At 52.8% G+C, this 17,144-nt stretch overlaps 6 protein-coding genes across 6 annotated transcripts; 2 read left to right on the top strand and 4 right to left on the bottom strand.

Annotated features, from left to right (window-relative positions):
- Window positions 1-2,316: 2,316 nt before the first annotated feature.
- NdufA8 (ndufa8, NADH-ubiquinone oxidoreductase complex I 19kd subunit) lies at window positions 2,317-3,834 on the bottom strand. The gene is made up of 4 exons (XM_062875487.1): window positions 3,290-3,834; window positions 2,961-3,188; window positions 2,715-2,847; window positions 2,317-2,626 (listed from the first exon to the last, which is right to left on the bottom strand). Exons 1-4 carry the CDS (start codon window positions 3,307-3,309, stop codon window positions 2,492-2,494), a joined length of 516 nt encoding a protein of 171 aa, XP_062736049.1. The 5' UTR covers window positions 3,310-3,834; the 3' UTR covers window positions 2,317-2,491.
- On the top strand, window positions 3,482-5,246 carry NUP57 (Nucleoporin nup57). Its single transcript, XM_062875488.1, has 4 exons — window positions 3,482-3,893; window positions 3,947-4,079; window positions 4,174-4,817; window positions 4,878-5,246. Exons 1-4 carry the CDS (start codon window positions 3,819-3,821, stop codon window positions 5,001-5,003), a joined length of 978 nt encoding a protein of 325 aa, XP_062736050.1. The 5' UTR covers window positions 3,482-3,818; the 3' UTR covers window positions 5,004-5,246.
- QC761_122295 (uncharacterized protein) lies at window positions 5,240-6,256 on the bottom strand. Its single transcript, XM_062875489.1, has 3 exons — window positions 5,959-6,256; window positions 5,788-5,886; window positions 5,240-5,718 (listed from the first exon to the last, which is right to left on the bottom strand). The coding sequence occupies exons 1-3, from the start codon at window positions 5,966-5,968 to the stop codon at window positions 5,681-5,683; spliced, it is 147 nt and encodes a 48-aa protein (XP_062736051.1). The 5' UTR covers window positions 5,969-6,256; the 3' UTR covers window positions 5,240-5,680.
- A 228-nt stretch (window positions 6,257-6,484) lies between these two features.
- Window positions 6,485-10,983, top strand: GCV2 (glycine decarboxylase subunit P). Its single transcript, XM_062875490.1, has 2 exons — window positions 6,485-10,257; window positions 10,316-10,983. Exons 1-2 carry the CDS (start codon window positions 7,095-7,097, stop codon window positions 10,402-10,404), a joined length of 3,252 nt encoding a protein of 1,083 aa, XP_062736052.1. The 5' UTR covers window positions 6,485-7,094; the 3' UTR covers window positions 10,405-10,983.
- Window positions 10,984-11,108: 125 nt separating this feature from the next.
- Window positions 11,109-12,686, bottom strand: SQT1 (60S ribosomal subunit assembly or modification protein; the record flags this gene model as incomplete). Its single annotated transcript, XM_062875491.1, has 1 exon — window positions 11,109-12,686. The coding sequence occupies one exon, from the start codon at window positions 12,684-12,686 to the stop codon at window positions 11,109-11,111; it is 1,578 nt and encodes a 525-aa protein (XP_062736053.1).
- A 1,268-nt stretch (window positions 12,687-13,954) lies between these two features.
- On the bottom strand, window positions 13,955-16,396 carry QC761_122320 (uncharacterized protein). Its single transcript, XM_062875492.1, has 2 exons — window positions 15,518-16,396; window positions 13,955-15,457 (listed from the first exon to the last, which is right to left on the bottom strand). The coding sequence occupies exons 1-2, from the start codon at window positions 15,688-15,690 to the stop codon at window positions 14,164-14,166; spliced, it is 1,467 nt and encodes a 488-aa protein (XP_062736054.1). The 5' UTR covers window positions 15,691-16,396; the 3' UTR covers window positions 13,955-14,163.
- Window positions 16,397-17,144: the final 748 nt, after the last annotated feature.

The raw sequence follows: 17,144 nt of genomic DNA on the forward strand, positions 1-17,144 counted from the left end.
CAGACCACATTATACCAAAGACAAAGCTGCAGATTATGTGCGTATTCGACCCCGCAAAACCTTAATGACCTCTAAATGGAGGTCGAAATTCTGCCCTTGAATCCGAAGAGGCCATCGGGATTTTTCCTGGCGGGGTCTCTCGTTTTCGTCTCAGACTTCAGAGTCGGCAAGTTTCCGTCGCGGAACGTGAGCCGCCGACTGCCTGCCTGCCTGATGCTCCCAGCTGTTCGTTGGTGACAGCCTCCTATATTTTGGAAGACGATGTTTGTCGCACAGCAGCGCATCCTTTTGCCACTATTTTACGCGTACCCCTGAGGAACGGGTGCAAGAATGTGGCCCATGAAGGACTTGGGGGCGACTTGCTCGTGGTGGCCGAGATGGCTTTTGACCTGGCCCGTGGTGCCCGTCTCCATCGGCCTCGACAGTGCTGTCCGCGACCATGACCACTTCATGTCCATAAAACCGACCACAAAATGAAGGATATCTCCCCTATCACTCTACTCTCCGTTCGGTGCCACATGTTGGGTCTGGGGAAGCAAAGCCCCATGACTGACGAGATGCCAATTTGATCGACCAGATGATGCCCTGCTTGTCTGACTGTTACGCGAGAACTGATGTGGAAGTTGTTCCGAGTGACTCAATAATAGCATACATATTTTTGTCCGAGGCACCGTTCATACCCACCGCATGGGTCATGCCGGATGGGGATTTCCAGCAAGTTTAAATCGCTGCGGTAGATTGAGACCATCAACCCGTCATTGTGATCTCTGGTTGGAGAGGGGTCTTGCTGCAAGAAGGCCTACCTACGCCATCAAAATGTGGTTTTTTTGCTGCCGAATTCTTTACATCAAAAACCCCTCATTGAAACATGCCCAGCTTCCAGTCCCCGAGACAGATGAGTGGATGACTACCTATGATCACTTGTTATTGTATGATCACTTGTTAGTGTATGGTCGGTTTCTCTCGGGATATTGGTTGAGTAGCCTGCAGGTGTCCTTGTTTTGCATATATTAATCTCCTTGCAATGGCCAACTCAAACTACATGATTGCTGCCATAGCCTGTCAAGGGTAGTGAGCACGAGACCACAACATATACCGCCGTCGTCCAGTTGAATGAAGGCAAGTGCTGACAGACCAGGCAAGACCTCCGAGACACTGAAGGACATCATGGCAGGCTGAGTTGAGGATTAAAACACCAGTTTCCTAGGTTAAGACATTGTCATCAAGACATGGCTGATTCACCCCGCTCAACTCCGGTTTCGCTATGCCAGCAATCAGGTCGCCAAAATGTGTCGCGGCTTTCTTGTCCACCTTTCTCAACTTGAGATCCCTATATCCAGGGAATACTCCGTTCATCTGGTCACTCATACACATCATGACCGAATATGTCGAAAGAAATGGTGGTCAGAGTGTACCAAACGAAGCACAGAGCCCGGGAGCGTTCTCCTCCGAACTCAGTGCGGAGAACCTCCAGCCTCTAATAGTGCTAGGATGCTATTTCGAGCCCTTTCCGTACCTTGGTCACAGTCACAGTTGCATTTTCACGTTTTGTGACCAGCCGTCGACGTTGTTGGTCGTGAATGAGAGAAGCTCGGCTCGGAGATATCGCCCCGCGAGTTCTGGTCATCATGGAGAACTGAGCTCAATCTCTGTAAAAGTTCCTTTGACTGGTGCTGCGAACGTAGTCACAGTTGCGTGTGTGGCTGCCATGGCAACACAGGGGGACCTTTAGTGTAATATGATCGTTCTTGTCATCCAAGTTCGCGTAAGCTGTTAATGATACACATTAAAACATTACGTGTCCACGACGAGCACGAGCAGATCTTCCACTTGCTGAATGGTTGATGAAATGGCCCGGAAAGTGTTGGCCCAGGAGAAGTCATTGTGGATCTAACTACACGGCTGTTCGTGTTTGTGTGAAACATCGACTTTCCTAAATTGACGCAAAATATAAACAGGAGTGGTTTATGAGACAAACATACTGGATGGCAGACAGCAGCGGGTTTAGCTGCGCCCTATTTCCGACGTGAAAGACCGCCAACGTCCCTGGGTATGACGAATGAGGCTGAGACTCAATCCGCTTGGATGTGTACTGCTTTGGAGGCAGACAGCTTGGTGCAAGCCTCTTCATCATGGCTCTTCAGAGAGCTACCACAAGACTCCACGTACCCGAAAGTCTTGCCTCGACGGAGAGAATGAAACACAACCTTGCCTCGGCGTGCCTCGCCCCACTGCCCCTGCAACTGTTCTCAGTCAAGACAAACTAGCGAGTGGATGATATACGCAGAATACGCAGAAGAACAGTCAACCGCGAAACTCTGGACAAACTTCAGATTCACCTTCTTCCTGTCGTGTGTTGGGTTTCTACTATATACAGAGCCCAGACGTGTGCATCCATCTATCCCCCATATCGAGACAGGTAGGTAAAGAAAGAAGAGCTCGCCACATCCTTCAAGCGCAGACAGAAAGCCCCTCAGAATTCCACCCAGGCTTAGGAGGACTGGGACTTCTCAGCAATGAATGGCTTCTCCCACGCCGGGACCGGTGAGTGGGCATAGATCTGCTTCTGTCTGAGGTGGACGGGTGTTGACTGCTTGGGCTGGTCAGGAATGACCTTCTCGAGCTTCTGTTGATCATGTACATGTGGGTTAGCTTGCGACATGGTCCGGTGGGTGATATATGTGACTGGGCTCGGTTCCAGGGACATGACGCACCAGGTTGTCGAAAACACACTTGTTCAGCTTCCACTCATCGGGGCGGCACTGCCAAAGCTGATGGTTGTTGTTCTCGAGACATGTCCAGTGGGCGCGGAACTGCTCCAGGCATGACTTGTTGATATCCTCGATGCTGGTGATCAATCGTATCTGTCAGCTCTCATGGCCTCTTCCTGCAATGTGTCGTTGTCGAAATCCAGCATGGATCCATTCCCCTAAGCCAGAAATCCAACAAGGGGCACGTACACGCTCCGGGCGCATCTGGTAACCCGCCGCCCCTCCTTCAGGCACTCAAACTCGCCCTTTCCGGGGTTCTCAGTCTTGCATTGCATGTAGTCATCATTGTAGTCCTTGCACCGCGCGCCGATGAAGAAAGCAGCCGAGAGAAGAGGGGCAGAGCTGGCGCCGACCTCCTTGACTTTGGGGATCGAATCTGGCAGCGGCGTCGGGTCGATGAGGATCTGCTGGTTGAAGCTATCGATTATGTCAGTGATTCCGTGCTCCAGGGCGCTGCTTCCCCTCAATCACACCAATTGGTGAACTGGGGCTTGGAAGCCGTCACAAAGCACACGTACGTGGGTTTTCTGGCTGCCATCTTGACGGTGTTGGCGGGCCTAACTTGGCTGCGAAGCTATGAGTGTTTTGGAGCTCTGGCGATGCTTGGAGTTGCTGGAGGTTCGGCTTCCTGACGTGTGGGTCCCACCTGCTGGTGGATGATTGGCTTTACCAATGTGAGGCGCCCTGCCCGCACGGTGAGGACCCACTGGAAACGCGGTCTGCGCCAGTGAGCAACGAAGAAAGCCTGGGCCAGCTTTTGATGGAGCTCAGTTTTTGAAGACTGCAAGCCGAACAAAACATTCAACCACTCCATATCCGACAAAGTCCAACAGCAACTTTACGCATCTTATCCCTTCTTCATCAGTTGCTTGCGACAAGGCCACAGGAAATAAAAAGTACAAGCTAGACAACTATAATTGCATCTCCGGCGCGCATCCCTCCCGGTCAATACTCCTCGTCGCCGTTTGTTTTCGGTCCCTCGATCTGCGACCTTCCGTTTGTCTCCCTGCCTTACGCGTTCCATTCGACCAGATTTATCACTTTTCGATGTTTTCAACCGCCACTAAGCCCGCGGGGCAGAACATCTTCGGTAATAGCATGTTTGCGCAACCAGCTGCCAGTGTAAGAAGAGTCTCGTCTCTCAACGAACGGGCGTGATGCTAATTCGACGGTAGCAACAGCAGCAGCAACAGCAGCAGGCGCAACCTCAAGCACAACAACAAGCACCTTTGGCGCTAGGGCAGACTTTGACCAACTCGACCCAACAGCTGGGCAGCTCAATATGGCAACCTGGGAGCCAGACAAACTGTATGTTTTGCTTCTTATCACCCAACCTATCACTCCTTACTACATGATTGTGTGATGTTCCGTGCTAACCAGTGCCGTTTGTTCGCCGAACCAGTTCAGAAGCCAATTCCTGATCAGATCAAGCTCATCACCGAGAAATGGGACCCCTCGAACCCCAACTGCGTTTTCCGCACCTATCTCTACAACAAGGTCGAGGAGCACGCTGTACCACACTACCACCCCGGTCCTCAGGACGACCCCAAGGAATGGGACGAGGCTCTTCGTAACAAGCCTGCGGCCAACTTCATGCCCGTTCTCTGCGCTGGCTTCCCAGCTATCGTTGCGCGCCTAACGTTGCAACGAAGGGCCCTTGCCGAGTTCAACAACAAGCTCCATGCCATCAACGCAAGCTTAGACGCGATTCTTTCTCGTCACGATTTGGAGCACTCTGTTCGTGCGCTCAATGCGCGGAGGAAGCATGCGGAGCAGAGCAGGCGTTGCTTGGTTTTGGCCGCCAAGGTCCAGATTCTGCGCAACAGGGGTTACGCGCTTTCTGGCGATGAGGATCAGCTCAAGCTGAAGCTTCAGAAGATCGACAAGGACCTGCAGGACCCTGCCTTGAGCGCGCGGTTGGAGGAGTTGTGGAGCCGTCTTATCATTCTCAGGCAGTATGCCGACAGCCTCAAGGACGAGATCAACAAGCCTGGCGCTCTTGAAAATGGGGGCTTGAGCGAGGATGTGGAGGCAAAGGCGAAGAAGGTTGGTGTTTTCCCATCGCAAAGCCAACTTTGAAACCCCAGGGCTAACAGTGCTGTTTAGATCCTCGAAGACTACGACAAGCAACTTCAGCACCTTAGAAAGCAGGTTGAGGAAGCCAAGAAGGACTTTGACGAGTGGGAAAAGGAACATAAGCCAGCACCGGCTCCGTCAAAGAAGGCACGCTAGTCACATGCTACACCTGAATCGGGGAGGTTTACGACACGGTTTCACTAGGCTGTGTTTGTTTTCCAGTCTAGGGTCTCTATTGCATACTTCAACACGCAAGAAAGTTGTAGGGAAAAAATAGGACGAGACCTGGGCAGCACGGCGAAGGCGTTGGCGTGGATACGGATCTTTTGTAGAGTGTTGGTACTCAAAATTAGGGCTTAATATTCGCCTTGTAATCATGAATATATGGACCTCTCGTGACTGTTTTATGCTTTTTTCTATCCTTCTCATTTTTGCCTGCAATTGCGAGGTATGTCCCGGATCTTTTGACTGGGAGCTGAGCTTTCAACAAACGCCTTGCCATGGAAGCCGCCAGATGGTTTTCAGCCTATGCCAGAGACGCCTGCGGCTGGCTCCTGTTGGGCCTCTGGAAACGATCCCACGCACAATCCTCACAAAGAAAGAGCAGGCGCCGTGCCTAGTGTCACCGTCTATCGGATGGTTATCCCGTTACCACATGCAAGTGGGCAAGCGAGTAAGCTTGCCTTCCCTGCTCTAGTTCCCAGACAACACCCACTACTCTATTGTTGGTACAGGGTGTTTATACATGGCCTGGTCGTCACGGCGGTGGTATTTGATATATCGCAATACGTGACCAACAGGCTGTGGCAGACATATCGAGTATCTTGGACCGTTTAGAAGACCTTGGAGACGGCATCGATGACGAAGGGGGCTGTACAAGGGGGCAAAGGTTAGAATCACCCAACCAGCCGGGGGAAGATGGAGATTGGGAATTTCATACAGAGGTAGAGAGCAGCGGCTGTGGCGATGACCCGCTGGATGGTGAAGGTGGCCTCCGCCTCGGCGGCGCGAAGCTCGGCCTCGGAGATTTGTGGGGGCACTGTTTCGATTATTTGTTAGAATTTTTGGAAGGCGGTGAGATCTTGGAGGAAAGGGGGAGACAGTGACGTACAACCGAACATTTTGGATTCTGTGAAGGGGTTGTGGTGGTTATTTGTGTTTCGTGGTGGGAGGACGAGGTGGCCGGTGACGATGGTATCGATTGGGTGTTGCGATAGGAATTGTGATTTTATTTTCTTCTGGGAACCTTGAAAGCTCAAACTTCGGATTCGGGTTCAAAGTCTGTGGATCAAGATCCAGTGTTTTGACGTTTCAGGCGTTTCTTTGAATTCTGACCCCACGATGGCAGTTTGAAAGAACTTGGCGGTCGGTAAACTTTTTTTTTTCATGACGCCATCCCTAGTTCGGCAATCGGGCTTGAGGGCGGATGACAGCGGCGCGAGCGCTGGCACCGCCTGCCCGGTGCAGAAGGTGGGCTTGGCATTGCGGCTCGGAATGGTACCCGGAGTACAATTACCTAAGACAACACCATATGCAACGAACATGCAAAGCCGGTGAACCAGTCGGAGCGTTATCAGGAGGCCCCTAACCGAGAATACCCGACTGCCACCGCCCTTCCCTTGAAACTGGCATACAAACAACTGCTCCAGACTCCAGGGCCGTGGTTGATACTGGGGACCGATAACGGTGGGGGGTGAGTGGACTTGTCCTGGGGACTGGGGACCTCGGTGGGTGACAGTATGACTGGATAATGGCTGCCATTGACTTTAAAGTTTGCCGCTTCTTCTTGCTCGTTATCTCTCTTACTTATCCCGTATCTGTCGTAGGTTGGGAATTCCAGTTCTTTCGGCGAGTTTTCACCAGTCTAGCGGACAATCGCATATAGACCGGTTTGCCGCCTTGACGTCAACCTGGCTCGGGATTGTTCGTGGACTGCCGTTAAGACCGACCCTATCTAAGCGCCATTGGACTGCCTCCCACGTCGTACTTCTTACCTTTTTCCCCCCGTATTTTTCATATTCTCCTCATTCCTTGCGCCAGCAATACACGTCGGTGTCTACGGCCACACACGGCATCTTTGTGTGCCACTGAGCATTCAGGGTACAACCTTAACAATCCTTGGCCAGAAGTCTTTGTTCTGGACGGACGCGCGCTCTTGCGCCGCCATATCGACTTGTCCGGCCGTCATTGACACCTAGGCCCGATTGAATCTCACCGAGGTCTCGAAGCTCTTGTTCTCCGGTCACAATGGCTTCCAGACAGCAGATGGCGCACCTGCGCCAGGTACCAGGTGCTTTGCTCCACGCTTCCCGAGCTTCAAGGCCACTTTTGCGACCTCGCATTGCAACTGCTTGCTCTACTCCCAAGGCACTTGCACGATGGGAGAGCACCACGAGTGCCGCCTGGGAAAGCCCCAAACCGACCCTCCGGACACCCGAATTCCATAGACTGCCCGACCTGTTCCCTATCAATGAGAGTTTCACCAAACGGCATATCGGCCCGGACGATCAGGGCGTGCAGGAGATGCTCCAGGCTCTCTCGCCCCCTGTCAAGTCGCTTGACGAATTCGTGGAGCAAGTCATACCCGCGGATATCCGGTCAACCAGGGAGTTGTTTGTGACTGAGGGAAAGCAGTCTGAGAGCGAAACCATGTCGAGGGAGGGTCTCCAGGAATGGGAGGTTCAGAAGATCGCACAGGACATTGCTGGGACTCCCAACAAGTCGGAGAGATACTTCATTGGCGAAGGATACTACGGCACTTTGGTCCCTGAAGTAATCAAGCGCAATGTGCTCGAGAGCCCGGCTTGGTACACCAGTTATACGCCATATCAACCCGAGATCAGCCAGGGCCGTCTCGAGTCCCTGCTCAACTTTCAGACCTTGGTGACTGATCTGACAGCTCTCCCGGTTGCCAATGCTAGTTTGCTGGACGAGGGAACTGCGGCAGCCGAAGCGATGGCTATCTCCCTGAACTCGTTGCCTACGTCGAGGCAGAAGCTGAAAGGAAAGACGTTTGTTGTCTCCAAGTCAACTCATCCTGCGACAATCAAGGTGTTGTGCGGACGTGCTGAAGCGTTGGGGGTCGAGGTCGCCATTATGGACGTTAACGAGTCAACGCTCGCCAGCCTGCAGGAGTTGGGCGATAACTTGGTCGGTGTCATGCTCCAGTACCCTGATAGGTTCGGTAACGCTGCCGACTTCCGATCGATTGCCGATGCCGTTCACAAGCAAGGCGCGCTCCTCAGCGTCGGAACAGACCTGCTCGCACTTACTCTCTTAACCCCACCGGGCGAACTCGGTGCTGATATCGTGTTTGGAAACTCGCAAAGATTCGGTGTACCCTTCGGATCGGGAGGACCCCATGCTGCTTTCTTTGCCGTGCAGGAGAAGCTCAAGAGGAAGATGCCCGGTCGTCTTGTCGGCGTATCCAAGGATCGTCTCGGTGGTCGTGCTCTTCGTCTGGCCTTGCAGACACGAGAACAGCATATCAGGAGAGAGAAGGCTACCAGCAATGTCTGCACTGCTCAAGCTTTGCTCGCCAACATGGCCGCATTTTACGCAGTTTACCACGGCCCTGAAGGTCTAAAGCGGATTGCTGAGAGATGCAACCTTGCTTCACGGGTTATTTGGGCGGCCGCTACACGCTATGGCTATGAAGCCCAGGAGCCGATTTTCGACAAGGTTACCATCGACTTGCCAAACATGGCTGATAAGTTTTACCGTTTCGCAAAGGAGACTGGGGTCTACGTCAGACCAGTCGGCGAGAGCAAGGTTGCTATCAGCCTGGATGAGACGGTCACGGAGGAGGATTTGACCAGACTTGTCCAGATTCTTGGTGACTTCCGTTCCTATCTGGTGCAGCAGTCGGCAAACTCTGGAGAGGATTATGCTTCCACTGTCAAGAGCTTGCTCGAGGAGCAGTCCGTCAGAACTGCCAACATACCCGAGACGCTGAAGAGGACCTCCCCGTACCTGACACATCCCGTCTTCAACAGCCACCACTCCGAGACAGAGATGCTCCGCTACATCCACCACCTTCAGTCCAAGGATCTCTCCCTGGTGCACTCCATGATTCCTCTGGGCTCATGCACCATGAAGCTGAACGGTAGCGCTGAAATGTCGCTCATCACCCTGCCAGGCTTTGCCAATGTTCATCCTGGACGTTTGAAGCAGAACATCAAGGCGCAGCCGATTTACACTATCATCTACGAGCTTGAGGAGCAGTTGAAGAGCATCACAGGCATGGATGGTGTGAGTTTGCAGCCAAACTCGGGTGCTCAGGGCGAGTACGCAGGTTTGCGGATTATCCGTAGCTACCTTGACTCTCAGCGCGGCCCTGACGATCCTGTCCGTGACATCTGCTTGATTCCTGTTTCGGCCCACGGCACGAATCCGGCATCAGCAGCTATGGCGGGCATGCGTGTTGTCCCCATCAAGTGCGACACCAAGACGGGCAACTTGGATCTCGAAGACCTTCGGGCCAAGTGCGAGCAGCACTCCAAGCAGATTGGTGCCATTATGATCACCTACCCCAGCACCTTCGGTGTTTTCGAGCCGCAAATCAAGGAGGTCTGCAACATCATCCACTCCCATGGTGGCCAGGTGTACATGGACGGCGCCAACATGAACGCTCAGATCGGCCTTTGCAGCCCTGGTGAGATTGGCGCAGATGTGTGCCATCTCAACCTGCACAAGACTTTCTGCATTCCCCACGGCGGTGGTGGCCCAGGTGTCGGCCCTGTCTGCGTCAAGAAGCATCTGGGTCCTCACCTTCCCATTTCTACGCTCCACAACTACCCCAACCATACCACAACGCAGGTGACCAGTGCTCCATTTGGAAGCGCCGGTATCCTCCCCATCAGCTGGTCGTACATTGCTCTCATGGGCGCCGCCGGCCTCAAGAAGGCCACCCAGGTCGGCCTTCTCAACGCCAACTATCTCCTCGCCAAGCTCAAGCCCCACTACCCGATTTTGTACACCAACGAGCACGGCAGATGCGCCCACGAGTTCATTCTGGACGTCCGGCCATTCCAGGCCACCGCCGGCATCGAGGCGATTGACATCGCGAAGCGCCTGCAGGATTATGGCTTCCACGCTCCCACCATGAGCTGGCCCGTGGCCAACACCCTCATGATTGAACCTACCGAGTCCGAGTCCAAGGAGGAGCTTGACCGCTTCGTCGATGCTCTTGTCAGCATTCGCGAGGAGATTCGTGAGATTGAGGAGGGCAAGGCCCCGCGTGAGGGCAACGTCTTGAAGATGGCGCCTCATCCCATGGTGGATATCATTGGCGGCGATGGCGAGGAGGGAAGCAAGTGGGATAGGCCTTATAGCCGCACCAAGGCTGCCTACCCGCTGCCTTGGCTCAAGGAGAAGAAGTTCTGGCCTAGTGTCGCGAGAATTAACGATAGTAAGTGACTTCTTGCCGTGTTATGGCATCGCTCTCAAGTACGCTGACATATTTCTAGCTTACGGAGATACCAACCTTTTCTGCACCTGCCCTCCTGTAGAGGACACGACGGGCGGTAATCTGTCTTCTGTTCAGACTTCTCAATAGACACACAAATGGGTTTTAGAACGGTGTTGCTCATAGACATTTCTTCTTCTGCGTTGGAGTTTATGGTTTCGAGGGGGCGTGGGTCAAAAGGCAGGCAAGGGGAGAGTTCAACAAGTATCTCCCAAAGAGGAAGGGAAGAAAAGGAGATGGGGTTCAACATTACGTTCGGGCATTGATTGGCTTTTTACATATACAAGCCGCAAACGGGAGTTTCTGAGCGGTTTGGCGGGATCTGGCGGCATTTTTCTCCTTTGCTTTTCAACATGCATGCATCTCTAGATACCTTACAACAACACATCATCAGGTGGCTGGCTCTAGGGAGGAATTAAGGGAAAGGCGTTTTTCAACAACGACGGGGTGGTTTGTCAAAATAAATAGTGTCGGGACTGTCTTTCTCACTTTTTGTTTTCTTGAGCGTTGGAGTTGTTTGGGTGGATGGGTGAGCTCAGCACTGTGAATCGACAGCTGGAACCAACCCCAGGTCTCACGCACTCGGCGGTTCATCTATACGATCCACACTAAGATCCGCGAAATAGAACGCTTTTCTTCTGTCAAAACGACTACTTAAATTGCTTCCCATTTTATTTTGACCTCCATGAAAAATGACCGCTCCCAATATGCAACTCTGTCCTATCTATTGACAACTAACTCCCCATGGATATCTTGAACTCATACTTAACAACAATCAGATGGGCCTTTTTCGTTTAGGCCTCGAAAACCAGCACCACGGAGTCATCACCCGCTGTGACAACCCTCTCACCATCAGCGCCCTGCACAAAACCCAAAACACCACCACCCTCACCACCACCTCTGTGACCCTTCCACTCCTTGATCAAACCAGCCGTTAGCCCAGCAGCAACAGCCTCCTGGGTAGCGGTCGCGCCGCGCATGTCCCACCGTCTCACCACGCCGTCCAAACCGCACGACGTCAGGAGCCAACCGGCAGTCGCGCCAGTGGCAGCCCGGACAAAGTCTACCTTGACAACAGACTCCCCCTCGTGGGCACCGCGGATGTGTTTCCTTACTTGGAACGACCTCGCGGCATCAAAGATGGCAATGCTGCCGTCTACTGAGCCAGCAGCGAGGAGAGGCTGTTGCGGCGAAAAAGACAGGGACTCGATGCCGTCTGATTGTACGTTCAACGCAGCCAAAACGACGCCAGCACCGGCGGAAGGATCGCTTTGCGCGTTGGACGAGTTGGAAGGAGCAGCTCTGCGGCCGGCGGGGCCTCGTTGGACGGGGACGGCACGTTGTGTGGTTCGCGAAGCAGGCTGAGCGGAGAGGCGAGGGAGACCGACGACCCTGATGGCACCCTGGGCGCCACCGACGGCCACGAGCCCACCAGAGGGGGAAATGGCGACGGAGTAGAGGCCACCCTCGACGAAGAAGCGTTGATCCGCGTCCGCAAGAGACACAACTGTTTGACCGTTATCGGTGACGAGGTTCTTAGCAGCCGCTTCGCCAAAGACGTCGAAAACGTGGAGGGAGCTGTCCTCGCTGACGGTAGCGAGGAGAAGGCCGTCGGAAGACCAGGCGCCTGCTGTGCAGGATGCTGTGTGGAGGAAGTAGGACTGGATGATCTGAATTGGGTTGGAAGGATCGGCAGCTGGGTCAATGGTGAAGACCCAGACGGAGCCGTCGGATGCGCCCAAGGCGATGGTGTTCGGATGGGCGGCGGATGGGCAAGGCGATACCCAGTTGACTTCTTCTGTTTCTTGTGACTCGCCGACGTACTTGAACTGAGCACCTGTCCCGGTGCTGGGAACTCCTACAGCGTACACGCGCAACCGACCGTCCATGCCCCCACTGACCAAGAAGTCACCGCGTGGTAGAGTGAATGTCAGCGCATTGATGCTGTCTGTGTGTCCATCGATGGCGAACAGGGGCTGAAGTTCGGTCGGTTGCCACGCCCCAGCGGAGCTAGGGTCTGAGTTGTAGCTTGGGGGGAGGACTGGCTTTGACGAGGCGGTAGAGATGTCGATAACGTAGCCTTTTCCTGGGGCATCGTCGGCGTCGCCCTCGGAACCACCTGTCGCAATCAAATGTGGGTATACTGGATGCTGAGCGATCGCAAAGACTGAATCCTTGTGCTGGTCAAAGTAGGCGATACCATCATTCTCCAGCACTAGTTCTTCGCCTTGCTCCTCGTCGCCTGAGTCCATGGGGACATCTTCATCCCCTTCCATATCGTCAACAACCTCCTGGACATCGTCCTCGGCGATCATCTCGGGCTCCGAGTCGTCATCGTCGGCAGGGTGTTGGTATGGCTTCGAGGATGACATGTTTGTGGAAGCTTAGCTCTAACGGATATGGTGAGCAGTGATTCGTGAAGTTTGAAAAAAGAAATTGGTAGCTAACTCGATGCTTGCAGACTGGTGGGATGGTGGGGTAATATTTACCACAACTTTTTCCAGCACTTTGCCTGCTTGATAAGCAGTCTGCTTATCGATCCATGGCGGGGTTCGAATTGGTTCTCAATTCCCCACAAATGTCAAGCGTGGGTAAAATTCGGTAGCAATGCAATCCACTTTGAACATCATCACTGCTGTTAGAGACCCTAACCCTGATCAGAGCAGCAAGCCAACAAACAACAATGGTTCAAATCTAGCACTTGACAACCGCTTTGTTACTGTTGACAAATATAGAGAATCACCCAGAAACACTTTCGTGAGAAGGTTTTAACCGAATCTGCTCTTACGTGCGGTAACCAGCTAGCGATTTGGAATACCTGCAAAAGGGTCAGGACTTGGCCAACACAGAGGTCCATCTGGGCAGTCCTACAGCCAATAATTGGCGAGACCATTCACCTGTCGCACCGATTGTACGAGCTTGGCTGTAGTGTGGAGCTATGTTGGGTGCCTGGGCATCGCAACGGGGTTCAGCCTCACCAAAAAGCGGATGTGGCATCTCGTCAAGCAGCAAGAACTGGGACCTCGAGCTAGAATTTCGGGGCTGGCCCGGGGATTGATGTACCCAAGCGGTACTTGAAGCGTTGGCAGGAGGTTCAGAACGATTTGTTGATGGTTGCTCGGAGACACCCCGACCTTGACCGCCATGAGCACTCACGTCTTTTGAGAAGTAAAGCTCAAGTACCTAAGTGATGTCATTTCCACAGGCTATCTAAAAAGGCGACTTACAAGATATATTTGCAACTGTGAGGTTAGGATATAAGTCAAGTATGTCGGATATTGGTCTAGAACGGCTTGAAATGATGAAGTCGATTGACTTCAGCCAGAGGGAGGGCTCAGGGTCCTGGATGGAAATAAATTGTTAATTGTTGATTTTAGAACCCAGGCAGTCAATTTGAGACATGTAATTGAACTGATGACAGTGTCTGACAAAAGAAAAGCTGCTTTGAGTCCTCAGCTTCAGAAAAACAGCAGGGCACTGCAAAACGTTCATCGACATTTACAGAATCTGACCGAAGACTTCAAGCCCAATGGAGAATAAGAGTCTAGCGACTGGGTAGTAGAGCTCCTTCGGAGAAATAGCAAAGGCGCAAATCTGGAAGGCGCCAGTAGCAGCAGCTGATATATATCAGAGTCAAATATATCAGAGTCAAGGTTAAGTAAATTCAGAGCTAAGAGACTAACAAACAAACTCATCAAAGAAATACCATCTTCTATCCAAACGAAAGCAAAACTGAAACAACGCAAGAAAGTCCAAAGTATCTAGGTAGGTAACGGAACCTCCTCACTCCCGTCTCTCACCCCCCGGTGCTTCATCGCACTCACTACACTCTTAACCATCCCCAGAAATCTACGCACAATCAGCCCTCACAGGAACCTCTCTGCAACTATCCGGTCCCGGATGAGGGCTATCACAAAGCTGATCACACTCCACCCCCGGCGCAACAAACACCCTGTATTCCTGTCCCACGAACCCAGGAAGTCTAAACTGTCTCGGATCGGTAGCCGCCAGGCCAGAAGCTCTGTACCCAGCCCGGCAAGCACAGTAATTCTTCTCCAGCCCAAACGGAGTAGAGATGCAAGACGTTGTGATGGTGCACCTGTTGAAGAATGGGTTTGGGTTGCAGGTAGCACACGTGCTGGGCTTGCTCTTGCGCTTGCAGTCAGCCGTGCAGGAGGAGTAATCTTTTCCGTTGTTGGTCTCGCCATCGTCGCACTCCTCTCCCAGGGGGTAGTCAATGCGACCGTCGCCGCACGTTGGCTTTGGGCAAGAGGACGTGCAGCGAGTTATCTTGGTGCAGGTCTTTGTGCAGTTGGAGTTGGGGGTGCCGTTGAGGTAGCCGTCGTCGCACTCTTCCGGGTGCTCAACAATGCCGTTTCCGCAGACTGATGGATTCGGAGGGTAGCAGGGCTCTTTGAACGTGCAGGTGCTGGTGCACTTGGATGAGGGAGTACCGTTGAGATCACCGTCATCACACTCCTCGGGATTCTCGGTGATGCCGTTGCCACAGACGGGCCCCTTGACCCAAGTGCAGTTGGTTGTGCACTTGCAGCCAGGGCTACCATTGAACGAGCCGTAATCGCATTGCTCTCCTGGGTCGACGACGCCATTGCCACATGTCGGTGGGCAGGGTACATCAACCTTGGTGCAGTTGGCAGAGCACTTGGACCCAGGGGCACCGTTGAATTTCCAACCAAGGTCACACTCCTCTTCAGGAGCATCCAGAATGCCATCACCGCAGTAGTCACAGACGGTGCAGTAATCTGAACAGCCGCTGTTGTAGGCTCCGTTTCTTGGCCCGGCATCACACTCCTCGCCAGGATCGATGTACCCGTTGCCGCAGACAGGGGCCTTTTTGCAGACGTCGGTGCAGCCCGAATTGAGCTCACCATTGAGAGATCCAAGATCGCACTCCTCGGGCCAGTCGACATGTCCATCACCACAACAAGAGACCTTCTTGCAATCTTTGGAGCAACCGGAGTTGAGCTCCCCATTGCGATGGCCCAAATCGCATTCCTCGGGGAATGCCACAATCCCATCACCGCAGCAGGGAACCTTCTTGCAGTCCTTGGAGCAGCCAGAGTTGGGTGCTCCGTTGAGCTCTGGGCCGAGATCGCACTGCTCATAGGGCAACTGGACCATCCTGCACAAGGTGAAGGGTTAGTCATGTTCAAGTCCGAAGGATCAAATTTCAAGCACTTACCCATCACCACAGACTCCACCACAATGGGTACCATTGCGGCACACAGGGTAGCTTGGTCGAGGGGTAGGGTTGTTTGTGGCGGTAACATGGGTGGTAGTTGTCGTGTTCACATAGATACGGGTACAGCTGGCCCCTCCCATGAAGAGGGCGAGCAAGATCTTGTTGTGAAGCATCTTGAGGCGCCAGGCTGGTTGCTAACTTTCGAGGTCGAGAGGTTTGTATGAGTGAGGGAGGGATGGGGTTCCGTCGAGTTCAGAGACTCTTTATAGACTGAGAGAGACTTCCAAATATTGTTTGGCCTCATCTCACATGACGGCAATCGACCTGAGTAATAAGAAAAGAATCTCATCGTTGTTCGTTTACACTGCCATAATGAGCCTAGGGCTGAAGTCATGACACTTTTGGATACTTGACAACAAAATTGGATACCTGGCCATGATACGACGCCCAAATCATCTGCTTTCGGCGTTCCTCGGGCCCTACCTGCTAGCTTATACAGAAACGCTGGATGAACTGTCGGCTCTCGCTGTGTGGCTTGTTCATTTCGGGTCTTGTGAACAAAGCAGGTTGAAGGCAGTGCTCCGGTGGTGGAGAAGAGATGGCAGGACCTGAACTCGTATTTGGCTCATTACCTATTGTGAGTCTGTCTTTGACAAATAAGGTTATTTGGCCACAGCTGAAGTACATCATCTCTATCACAATGGCTTAACTTATTCTGATGTTGGCTGAGCATGTCGTTAGTGCATTGATCTCTGAACAAACAGCGAGAATTCTTTAGTTGGGTGAAGTGAGTGGAATGAGGGTGTCAACTGGTGCCAGTAAGATCCGAGGAGAAAATGTAATGGCTGATTGTGTATGACACTGCGCGACTTGGAAAACAGGTGGCTCAGGTATCGTGCCTTTTCCTTTCGGCTGGCCGTGAGCCGAAAAGATGGTGGTGAGGCCTGCAGACGTAAAGACGTAAACCCGAGGCTTTGGTTCATCGTTCTTGCCATTCGGCTGAGTTCTCCGCCTTCTGATTCGTTATTACCTTCAGGGAGGGCTGAGATTACCTAGTATCTCAAAGCTACCTGGTATTCATTCCTATAACGGATACGGCGCCACCTGAAAGAAAGCTCTATAGTTGGAACCTTACGTAACTCGACCATTGTTCGATAATTATGACTTATGACCAGAGTAAAACGGGCTGGGCTCTTGATTCTCTCAGCCCCGGAACTGCACCACCACCATCGTCCGGATAATTCAAATCCGATGATTGGTTGATATCAGCCGTCGGCCAAAGTTGACAGGTGACATTTCCCTGACGCAATCGATTTGCTCTTCGACATTTCCTGCGCCAGTCCCGAACTCAGAATGTAAGACACAAAGAAGCAGTTGTGCACCCCATCGGTTCGGCATATTGATACCCAAAGACTGACACGTAATTTTCACTCTGCGGTCCGGTTGATGTAGCTCACCGTCAGCCAATGGTACTTGGGCCTGAGCGGTAGGACGATTGAAACCAGGCTTTGATATGGTTGGCGGCTTCCACGCAATGTAAAACTATTGGGCGGCTAACGAGACGGATAGGGTCTCAGGTCTGGGCAGTCGGGAAGGTTTTAGGGGCAATTTTGTTGGCAGGTAGACA

Source organism: Podospora bellae-mahoneyi (genome assembly GCF_035222275.1).
Source record: "Podospora bellae-mahoneyi strain CBS 112042 chromosome 1 map unlocalized CBS112042p_1.2, whole genome shotgun sequence".
Classification (NCBI taxonomy): Eukaryota; Fungi; Ascomycota; class Sordariomycetes; order Sordariales; family Podosporaceae; genus Podospora; species Podospora bellae-mahoneyi.